Source organism: Engystomops pustulosus, chromosome 6, assembly GCF_040894005.1.
Source record: "Engystomops pustulosus chromosome 6, aEngPut4.maternal, whole genome shotgun sequence".
Taxonomy (NCBI): Eukaryota; Metazoa; Chordata; class Amphibia; order Anura; family Leptodactylidae; genus Engystomops; species Engystomops pustulosus.
The window spans coordinates 115310177-115322423 of record NC_092416.1 but is presented as its reverse complement, the minus strand read 5'-3'; the positions used below and the strand labels follow the sequence as shown (position 1 = coordinate 115322423).

General features: G+C 38.2%; 1 protein-coding gene across 6 annotated transcripts in view; it reads left to right on the top strand.

Annotated features, from left to right (window-relative positions):
• NFATC2 (nuclear factor of activated T cells 2) overlaps positions 1 to 12247 on the top strand; it is a 90112-nt gene that overhangs the window by 43946 nt on the left and 33919 nt on the right. For all 6 annotated transcript variants that reach the window (XM_072110639.1, XM_072110641.1, XM_072110640.1 and 3 more), the window contains 3 exons: positions 1261 to 1433; positions 4530 to 4670; positions 11053 to 11108. In XM_072110639.1, the coding sequence (XP_071966740.1) occupies positions 1261 to 1433; positions 4530 to 4670; positions 11053 to 11108 (370 nt within the window). The remainder of the gene's footprint in view (positions 1 to 1260; positions 1434 to 4529; positions 4671 to 11052; positions 11109 to 12247) is intronic.

Below are 12247 nucleotides of genomic sequence, written 5' to 3'. Positions count from 1 at the left end.
TATGGGAACCTAGCTGTATTTGTGAAAATGTGATGACATGTTCCCATTAAAGCTTGTCTAATGTAGCAACAAGGAAGGAAATCTGGTGTTGATACAAGCAATCCCAGACTTAAGGACACCCAATTTACAGAAAGACCTCTGGATTTAGGTAAATTTCCTGTACTTTAGCTCTAGGTTGCAATGATCAGTGTGGCAGAGCCACACACCAGTTGACAGAGCCAACATAGACAAACATAGACAAATGCAGAAAAGGTTTGGGGAATGATTTTAGTGGTGGGAGAAGGCAGATATAATCTTGCACAGTTGTTGAGTTGAGTAAGGTTTATTGCCTGTTCTTAATGACAGGTTCCCTTTTTACCTCCTAACCTCTTATCTGTATGTCATAGAGCTGTTAAGTATGTATGAAGAGGGTTCACGGGTTGAGCTCTTTACATACAGGCATGATATAGGCATGAGATATGCATGATATATGATATACAAACACCCACTACTAACACCCGCAAATTATACTAGCAGAAACGCTGAATAAATATAAGTGTGCCCACTTTTGCATAGCTATAGCAAATTCTGCATATACTGCAATACCGTAGTATATGGAAGGAGCACGCAGACTCTACAGAGTTAAAGTACCCTAAAGGGTCTAAAAATTTATAACAAAAAAAGAAAAACAAAAACAAAAGTTAAAAAAATCAAAACATAAATAAAAAAAAAGCTCAAATCACCTGCCTAGAACTGATTTAAAAATAAACAAATAACATCATAAACATGTTAGGGCTCAGTCAGAACATGGCGAAACGAAAACATTCTTTTTCATACACAAGGTTTAATTTTTAAAAATGTAGTAAAATAGAGCCCACAAGAAAACAGCGCAAATGCATTTCTTTTTACCTATTTCACCGAATTTGGAATTTTCCTGCTTTCCAGTACACCGCATGGAATAATAAATACTGTTACTAGGAAGTACAATTTTTACAAAAAAAATAAGCCTTCACACAGCTTTGTATACATGAAAAAGTTTTTGAGAGGTTACGAACAAACATAAAGAACCTATTTTGTATGTTACACAGGGACTGCCTGTATTATAGCTGGAAATTGATAAAATGAGAAATTATTATAGCACAGTCTTTCCCCCTCGATAAACTGTAGTATCTTTTTTCTAGCAGACTGAATCTCAGTATGTGTATTTTGAATATAACTAAAAATCGGCAATGTTTCCTACATAAGACAAACACAGCCCTGTTATTCCATTTCTGATTACAGAATTGATTGTGCTGGGATACTGAAGCTAAAAAATGCCGATATCGAGCTGAGGAAAGGCGAGACTGACATTGGGAGGAAAAACACTCGAGTGCGACTTGTCTTTCGAGTACACATTCCAGAAGCCAGTGGGAGGATTGTCTCTCTGCAGGTCGCCTCTAACCCTATAGAATGCTGTAAGTACCCTTCACATTATTTTCTACGTATTATGTTTTCCAACGAATTACACAAGATACTTCTTGTGTAACTATTGTTACTACCATTACACTATAATTTTCAATCACTGCAACTGGCAATATTGTAAGATTTGAAATGTAGACCTAGAGAATGAGTTGGCATACATTTATATACATTGTGTATACATTTATTCAGTCTATCTGTCACAATGCCAACACAGTGGAAGAAAAAGAGAGTTGGTCTGACAGCTATACAATTCAATAAAGACTACTGAGCTTTAATAGACATTTATATTACACAAATATCATGCCACATGGCACATGGCACAAAGATCAGTGGCATGTCATCGTGCTGAGACCACTTGGTCAACAAGACCAAGATGACATGCCACTGATCTTTGTGCCATGAAGGTGCTGGGAATGGCTGTAATGTTGACCTGCCAACTAATGGGATGTCACTACTGATGGCAGTGGGGGATGTAAAAAGATAGGAGGGAGTAACCAATGCTAAATAAAGAGGAGCGGAGAGTCTACTTTTCCATATGCCCCTTTATGCTACACGTTACAAAAATTGAGTTAAGTCACTTTTCTTTGACTGCAGAATTAAAGCAAGACAAGATATCGTTTGAATAATGAAAAGTTAAGAACATTTCCAATCTACTTTCTTTATCAATTCCTCACAGTTTTCTAGATCTCTGCTTGCTGTCATTCTATAGAAAACTTCCAGTAAACAGAAATCTGACCATGGTCACACAGGTGCACGGCTTGTTATATCACACAGCCCTGATTACTCTCTATGATACCAACGGGCCATGCACCTGTGTAACCATGGTCAGATTTCTGTCTATTAGAAGTAAGTACAGCAGCTTTCTAAAGAACAACAACAAGCAGAAATGCAGATAACTGTAAATGAATTGATAGAGAAAGTAAATTGGTAAACTGTATAATTTTCCTCATACAAACAATAACATAAGTTTGATGAAGTGGAAATACCCCTTTAAGCTCTGTGTTCCATATATTACAGATCATAGCCAGTACTTATTGCAGTGCATCTCCACCAAGATACTTTGGCCACTTTAGGTATCGCCACAATATGAATCCTATATGTCACTGAAGGAAGGGTGCTGAAAAAAGGTTATGTTACATGCTATTGGTAATTTAAGACCAGATCCAGATATCTGTAGTCCCCATTAGACACACTGGGGCACATTTACTAAGAGCTTTGCCCCAAACTTCTGTTGGACTTTGCACATTCTTTCAGGTGAAAATGCTTGCACTGGTATTTAAGAAGTGGCTGCACCACTATTGTGTCTTACGCAAACCTTTTGTGGTGCAGGTGCGCTAATCTCAATATGACAAAAATTAGGGGTGTGCCGGTCCGACTATTTAACATACAAATTGTATTGCACACCCTATGTTAAAGGCGCACCACAAAAAAGTAGATGAAACTCTGTCGGCCAGTGCGGGGAAGCGACGGATTCATGACTTCTGGCGTACGTTCTTAATGAATGTGTCGCACCCAGCATTATACATGGAAAGAGCACTTTTAGTGAAGTTTCCGTCTTTCTTAGTAAATGTGCCCCACTGTAGCTCTAATGTCATTCATATTAATTGCCTGTAGAACTGGATTTCAAAACACAAACTAACATTTATGAATCCTTTTTATGTTTTAGACAGAATAAACTTGGAGTGTTAAAATTTATCATAGTAACTGATACTGGGTTTGAAATTGTGTGCATCTTTAGAGAACCTTCAAGTTGGCTTGCATCTGTGACGTAATTTGGTACATTGTTCTGTCTCTTTCCTGACAAGCCACACTGGGGCACATTTACTTAGAAAGTAAAAAACTGCACTAAAAATGCTATTTCCGTGTATAATGCTGGGTGTGGTGATTCACTAAGATTGTGCGCCACAAATCATGAATCTGTCGCTTCCCTGCACTGGCCCAACAGAGTTCACCATCTTTTTTGTGGTGCACCTTTAACATATAGCGTGCAACACAATTTGCAAGTTAAAGATGGCGCTAGGTCTGAATCAGTCCGACCGACGGCATGCCCCCAAATTTATGTTGCATGGAGGCATGCACAGACAGATACATGTGCAAGACGTTTTAACCTAGAAGAACCTGCACAGTCCAACAAAAGTGCGTTGAACGGCCCTTAGTAAATGTGCCCCACTGAAGACAAACACGCACTAAATAATTCCTTCGTGTCTAAAACACACAATGGGGGACATTTACTAACAACAGTGCAAACTGCACTAAATGCTGTTAGCCTGTGTAGTGTGCAGAGAGCCCCAGATTCAGGATCTCTGGCGCATGTTCTTCATGAATCTGGTGCTCCCTGCACTGTTCCGACAGAGTGCACCACTTTTTTTGTGAACCTTTAACATAGGGCTTGCGACACAATTGTGTTGGACTTTGCATGTTAAATCTGTTCCGACTGAGCACCGGAATACCCCTTAATTTGTGTTGCATGGGGCCTAGTGCAGCTGCGACACAAAACGGTCACATGTGACACAAATGTGGTGCAGACACTTCTTAAATACCTGTGCAAGCAGTTTGCACTAAAAAGAACATGCAAAGTCTGACAGGAAACTGGTGCACGGCCATTTGTAAATGTGCCCCTAGATGTGGTACAATGTGGTGATTGGTCACAATCTGGTGTGGCAGAAATAATTTCACAGGAAAAACTTGGCAGGACATAGTGATTTTTATTGCCTAAGAGGTGGGTCTGGTTTAACAAGTGGCTGACATAAAGAACTGCAGCATCAGCCCAAAAAGTGTCTTTTTAATTAAATACAGACACAACCTTTTGGGGACCATTAAATATTTTGGCTTTTCCTCCTGTGTGTGGTTTTTGGTTAGATACTCTGCATAAGCCACTAGTCATCAAAAAAAGAATACAAAACAAATAACTTACTTTGGTCTGTTCCTTCTGCAAACATTGTAGCTTTGTGTATCATGGCTGAAGTACCGAGGTTTCTAAGTTTACAGCAAATGTGAAACTGCACTAATGAACTAAACCATATTAGAAGCCGCATACAGTAATTTATGGCTACAATCTATAAAATATTAAAAAACTGCTTTTCTTCCAGCTCAACGATCAGCTCATGAACTTCCTCTAGTAGAGAGGCAGGATATTGACAGTTGCCTAGTATACGGAGGACAGCAGATGATTCTTACTGGACAGAATTTTACAGCTGAATCCAAAGTTGTATTTACAGAGAAAACACCTGGTAAGGGGTTGCATATTTCTGTATCTATTCATAGTAGAAAGCATGAATATATTCTGAAGCTCAACATTGGTCTCTATCCCTATCATATGGAACTTTCTAACTGTGCATTCACAGACAATCACCAGAGCTGATTCTGTATAGGGTCAGTTGTGACTAGGTGTGTTGTGTACAATTAGAAGAAATCATACATGGATATATTATTCAATATTTTTTTATTACTATTGTTATAATTGCTAGCATAATGTCTCTACATAATGTCTCTACATAATGTTTCTGTTATTGCTTTTTCCTTTCACAATTTTAACTATTTATGTTTGATTACAAAAATGTATGGCATAAAAAAAAAGAATGTCATTTTGTGAACAGTGTGAAATTTAAAGGGAACCTGTCAGCAAAAGTTGGCCTAATAAACTACTACCAGTACGTTGAAAGGCATTTTAACAACTTCCAATTAATGTTTCTTCCATGGACCAATGTGGTGGCATCATACAGAAAAATCAACTTTGGAGGGAGATATAAATTAGTTGTATAAAGTCAAGGAGGCGAAGAGCTCAGTGCTGAAGTCAAGCTCTTCTCACCTCAGAATGTCTCCCCCGCTGTAACTGACATTATTTGCCAGACCTCTGGAGAGCTGGTTATGTATATCTCTGGATGCAGTGCCATCAATCGCAGTAAGGCCCCTTCCACACTTGCGTTGTAGATCACGTTTGATCAGGGTGCGATCAGGGTTTGGTCAGGGAAAAACGCACATTTTGCATCAGAGTGCAATCAGTTTTCAGTCAGAGTTTGTTCAGTGTCTCAGTTTTTCACGCACGTTTTCAATGCAATTTCAATGCGTTTTTCACGCACGTTTGAAAGGACTTTGCGCGTGAAAGGACTCAGGACTGAGCTCTATCTTTTCTATGGCAATTGATGCGTGAAAAACGCATTGCACTTGCATTGCACTTGCAAGTGTCTCAGAGTGCAATGCGTTTTTGATGCATCTCCATAGACTTGTATGGTACGTTTTTCATGCGCGTGACTTGCAAAAGTAGAGCATGTCGAGATTAAAACGCGCGTTAAAAAAAACACGCGTGTGCACGTGAAAAAAAATGCAAGTCTGAAAAGACCCATTGATTACAATGGGCTAGAGTGCAATGCAAGTTCTGCGCGTCAAAAGCACGCGCAGAAAACGCGCATGAAAAACACAAGTGTGAAAGGGGCCTTAGGGGAACATTCTCTGCATGATTGGATACAATCAATTTACATCACACTGCAATGTTGATTTTCTGGATGATGCCACCATGCTGGGCCATGAAAGATACAAGATCTGGAATGTATTAGGATGCTTTATGACTCACTGTTAATGGTTTATTTAGATAATTTTCTGGTGACAGGTTCCCTACAGGTAACCCTACTAGCCCTGATTTTGGTGATATCTTAATCACTTTTTATTCTCTAATGGCATAATTTTATTCGATTTTCTGTAAACGAGCAACAAGATGGAAGTAACCTTTTAAAGAAAATAGTTTTTACAAATGAGATATGGTTATGGGGTAATCATATTGCATAAACATCATTCAGTTATATGGCAGTCACATCGTGGAAATATGTAGACAGAAAATGACCTTTGACTTCTATGGGAGAAGATACTGTAACCTGTGCAGAGGACATCATTCTCTGCTATCTCTATAGGATGGAGAAAGCCACATTATTTAATTGCTACAGAAAGTACAAGGTATGAAAACCCTGGTGGGCAAAATTGTTAATATACTGTAAAGAGGGATATGGAAAAATCTATCAAATATGGTTACCATATAAAATCTTAATTCAAATATGTTGCCATTTTCTGGGCCGTTTTAAAGGATTTCCTGTGGGTGGTGAGATTCAGCGTCTGGCACTATGTTTTACTCATTGCATAGATCTCCAAAATACAGAGAGCTGATGTCATTGGGATATCCCAAAGAAACATTGCAAAACAGGAAAAATCTAAGCTATCTGATTGAGAAACAGAGTTTCTGCGTGTCAGTTACCATGGTTATAAGAAATGCAGGGAGACGGGTGGAAAACTTTGGAAGGTTCCTTTGTGACACAGACCTCTGGAATCTTACAGATGGTAAATCCTCATTAACGCAGGAATTCACCATTCAGTCCAACAGTCCTGGCACTGTCCTCTTTACGGGGGTGCACATGGAAGCCAGCCTATACATGATTGTTCTGCTCTGAACCTTTACAGCTTTTTTAACTCTTTGGAAAAAAAACTCATTTCCAAAAGAAAAATCCTTCACCTGTTGGAGGCCTCTGATTTTATAATAATCTGGCGTTGCAAGAGAATTTCCTCTTCTCACTGTGAGTCAGAAGCTCCTTGTGACTCATTTTATTGCATGCTGCTTCCCAGTATTTTGGAGCAAATATGAATCTATGCTTTCATGTATTGTGTGTGGACTGATGTGACGATATGTGTTCCAACTGCCTGAAGGTTTCTTATACTGCTGGGACTATGATGTGTACATTATGCCAGGACAAAAACATAGACTTGTGGAGATTTTAAATGACTATGCTACATATCATTTGGGGGTCACAGATGGACAGATTTCTTTCAGGAGTATTACCAACCAAACATTCATATTCAATTTAATTCAATTCTTGAATTGGATGTTATTAAAATAATATTTCATGCATGAAGATAAAAATGCTGTAATATGGCAGCACTCCTTGGATATAACCACTGCTGCTGGAGTGAATACACAAATAAACAAGTTGCTTTTGCATATGAAATGGCTGGGTGTTACTGCATGTGCCACAGCTGTCCTGTGGTAATGAACGCAGAGTCAAGATGGTTAGGCACCTGAATAGTCCATCTGTGCCCACTGCTGCCAGAGTGCAAAGGTGGTCATATCCAAGGACAGCTGTCCTTCACTTCTAAGGGACAAGATGGCTACATTTAGGGATAATTTTCTTCACATAGGTACACTTTTATGCCAATCAATATATACTTCTTCAATGACATTAGTGTAAGACATTTAAAAATTACTCTAGTTCAATGCTTCTTACCTTTAACACACATTACTTGTTGCCTGGGTTGGACAGATTTTTGTTGGGACATGAATGTTTTTTGAAAATTCATGTTCAAAACCATGAAAAATTACACCACATGTGAACTCTTCCTTATTTAATTTTTCAGAAAGGTCCTCCCCTTTTCCTGATACATTGGATCATGATTGTTATTCCTGAATGCCAGATGTTGGCATGATGTCTGACATATGTGTCATCAAACCTTTTATAAACGAATAGAATCTGTCAGGTTGCATTACAGAACCCATTATGCCATTGTGAGTCTTATAGCGATGGGTATAATTCATGACCTTTTGGGTGACTGCTATCAGAATTAAATTGGCATTATGAGTACAGTATGCTACGCATAACTTATAATAAATAATAGGTTTAGATGTAAAAATGGCCACATGATGGAAATATTTATTGTACAAATGCTGTCATCTCTATTCAGTTTTGTCCATTGCAAAGTTGTAAATGGAGATTTTGGATAGTGCAGAAAGAGGAATGTGATGAGGGGCACTGCACAATAGTATTCACATGGATCCATGCGTCAAATTTCTGACGAAAGAAAGACAATGCTGTCTTGTAATGCTAGCCAGCCAATAGTGTGAGTACGTGTGGTGCTCTAGCTCAAATGGTAAGTCCAAGGAGATGCAAATAGTCGTAAAAAGTAGAAAGAAAAAATAGAGCTGGCACTCACCAGCTAAAATACATTTCTTTATTCCGGCACTTTAAAAGACATCATTGCGGGAGGGAGCAAGACTGCGGGGAACTGACCACGGGCGACGGTCCGTTTCGCGCTGTATCAGCGCTTAATCCTGATACAGCGCGAAACGGACCGTCGCCCGTGGTCAGTTCCCCGCAGTCTCGCTCCCTCCCGCAACGATGTCTTTTAAAGTGCCGGAATAAAGAAATGTATTTTAACTGGTGAGTGCCAGCTCTATTTTTTCTTTCTACTTTTTACGGAGATTTTGGATAGTTTTACTCCTGGTAATAATCATCATATTTTGTGATTAGTGGTATAGAATAGTTAAATGGTTATCTTTTGACTTGGCAATATTGGTTACAACCAAGAAATTAATGAATCATAACAATTATTGCTACATGGAAAAGGTTTTCTTTGTCTGCTTACTTAGCTCTTTTCATGCTCTTTACTGACTATAACCATGAAATCTCAGTTGAACCAGATTTTGTTAACAGGAAGAACCTTGCTTTATATCAATGTACCTCAGTGTACAGTAAGACCTGATATACAGCAAAACCTGAGTAAGCAACTTATGATAGAGACATGTAGTTTGGTAATCTGACTCTTCTTTTTTTTCTTATGAAAATTAAACATTTAAAAAATTTGCTACATAATCAAATATTTTTCCAGTTGTAAATTTGCTTGTGGTTTTATTTTGTTCTCAGGATTGTTGCTAGACCACATTGTAATGATTCTCGTGACACCAAATAGAGATAAAAGGACAGATAACAGCTTTTAAGAAAACAAGATATGGGACAATGTAACAAACTGAAACAGTTTCAGAGAACTTATTTATATTCTACAAACTGTCCCATGAAATTATTTTGCAAAAAGTTGAGGACATTTCTCTACAACAGATACAACAGAAACCTGCAAAGCCCATACCAATTAATATCTTGAAAGTTAAAAGCCCCCATGACCACTCTAGTAAAGCCCACTCCAGCTAGCGTATGATTGATCTTCTATTTTATCTGTGATGTTGTGGGGAAAGGGTTAGTTTATAGATCACATAATAAATTATTTGTTCAGTTTATCCCTCTATTTGTAATTGAATCTTATTAGCACATTTTGGCTTTAAAATTATAAAATTTACCCTTAAAATAGAGACAATCCACTGGCAAAATGTAGATCTGAAAACAGTGCATACAATATATATTGTACTGCAAATGAAGGCTAAACATGTTGAAACCTGGGGATAGTCCAGTGGCATAACTACAGTGGTAGCAGCCATAGCAGCTGCTATGGGGCCCACAGCGTCAGGGGGCCCCATCATCCAACCTGACAAACTAAAGAATGGAGGATGTACCCCATTATATACATATTATGCTGCACATTGTACAACATAATATGTGTATGACATATATGTGATGTATATATGCTGTATCTGTGATGTATGTATGCTGTATGTGTACAGAATGTATGATGTGTATATATACTGCATTATGCTCTATACGTGTACTGTGTAACTGTAACGTGCATTTGTTAGTATATAAATATGTATAATTTTTAAGAGGGGATTCAAAAGTCTGCTATGGGGCCCTGCCTCTCCTAGTTACGCCACTGGGATAGTCCCATGTGGCTCTACCTGCATCCAATAATGGTATGTGATATTATTATAATTACTTTAATGCCTTCCATTGCTGCCCCTACAATACGAGTTATGCAACATATGAGTTATACCTTCAGAAAGCATCTTATATTTTTTTTACCTTATCCCAATTTATCTTTAACCTAATGTTTCTGATTTGCAGGATGTCGTATTGTGGATTTTTAATGATTCACAGCCTTGTTTTTGCCACCAATCCTAATATTTTTCTTTTAGAGAATTTGTGTCTTTTTTACACAATTTTTCAATTTAGTAAAAACACATTTAAAAGACACAATGGGAAAGATGTATCAATCTGTCCAAGCCAGAAAACTGGAGTGATTTGAACATGAAATGCTGTGCACCACATTTACTGAAGGTTTAGACCATTTTCCAGCCACTCCTAAAAAGGGGCATATCCTCGGTAACTAGGGGTCGTGACCAGACAGAAAATAGCCTGTGCACCATAAAATTCAGTCTGTGGACAAGAAATTTCAATTTCAATATGGTGTATGACTGCACCAGACTTCAGTCTTACACTGCATCAGATTAATCATCCAGCATCAGTTATTAATCTGGCGCAACAACTGAGACATTCATACATCTCCCCCTGTTTTTGTGTGTTTCTACCTTCAAAATCAAGCATGATAAACTGGGGACAGTTACTCATAGATCCAGGCACGGTGACTGGTAATATTTTTATATTTGTTATCCATGACCTCTTGGTGCTGAGGGAGCAGAAGGGGAGGGTGAGAAAGTGAAATAGCCTGTGAAGCTACAGGAAAAGAGGGGGCTTCCCTTCTGGATGGTTAGCATAATTTTAAAAGTTGATTTTAGAAGGAAGGAGGCCATGGATATCAAATCTAAGAATATTACCACAGTTACTGTAATTTTGATGGTAGTTTTCTTTAAAAAATTGTCACCATAATGCCATTTTAAAGAGAAGGATTGTATTTTGGCAGTGCACCATAATTTATTTAATTTAATAACTAGAATGTTTTTTTGTTTGTTTTAAGATGGTCAGCAAATTTGGGAGACAGAGGCCACAGTGGATAAAGACAAAAGTCAACATGTAAGTAGAATAAGAGCTATAGATGCTTTTGTACTAGATCCATGTTTTGCCTATTACCAGATTTGTACCATTACAAAAAGACCTTTTCAGGTACATTATTGAAAAGGTACATAACTGCAGTCTGAAGACCTGCCTAGGGGGTACATATAGGTATACCTCTGCTGTCTCCAAATCTCACATAACCCCTTACACTTTACAGCACTCATGTGCAACTGCCAGCCATGTAGCTTATTTATTACTATTGGCAAATGAACAGAGGAGGTGGAGGAAAACTAGAATATTTCTAGTTGCCCATGGCAACCAATCACAGATCCTCTTTAAAATATTCATGAGCACTGGTAAACTGAAAGCTGAGCTGTGAATGGTTGCCATGGGCAACTGGAAATTTTCTGACTTTCAGACAGCTTGATAAATCTGCCCCCATGTGCCACATTTATTAAAAGGTTTCAGACACTTTTTAGATACTTTTGTGTGTCCTCAGTTAATTAAACTGAGACTTTTCAGTCTTATCCAGTTTTATCATCCAGCAGCAGAAAATTTTATAAACTTTTAGACACGTTTGATAAATCTTCCCCAAGGTTTGTTTGTAGTATGCAACTATGCATACGGACAGCAGATATGTAGTGGTATGGTTTTGTGGTTAAATAATAAAGGATTTCCAAACATAAACCCCCAATTTAAGCAACACCTGCAAAGAGTTTGCATGTTCTCTCCGTATTTGCGTGGGTTTCTCTGGGTTCTCAGGTTTCCACCCACACTCCAAAAACATACTGGTAGGCTGATTAGGTTGTGAGCCCCATAGGGGCAGGGAGTGATTTGGCAAGCTCTGTGCAGTGCTACCTAATCTGTGTGCGCTATATAAATAAAGGAATTATTATTAATTATTATTAATTTAAGGAATTCAATGACAATTGTCACCGTTGAATTAAACTTTTATTGCATGATTTTTTGTGATAAGCCAACAGCCTATACCAGATGAACAGTGTACATATGACATATATGCTGGTTGCTATACCTATGACATAGGGGGGTACATGATAAAGGCTTTGCACCAGTATCTTTGCCCTGCATTTTTATTGTTGTTGCTGTGCCAGGTGTGCCATATTTATTATATATTGGCTCCAAAATTTAGCTTCTTT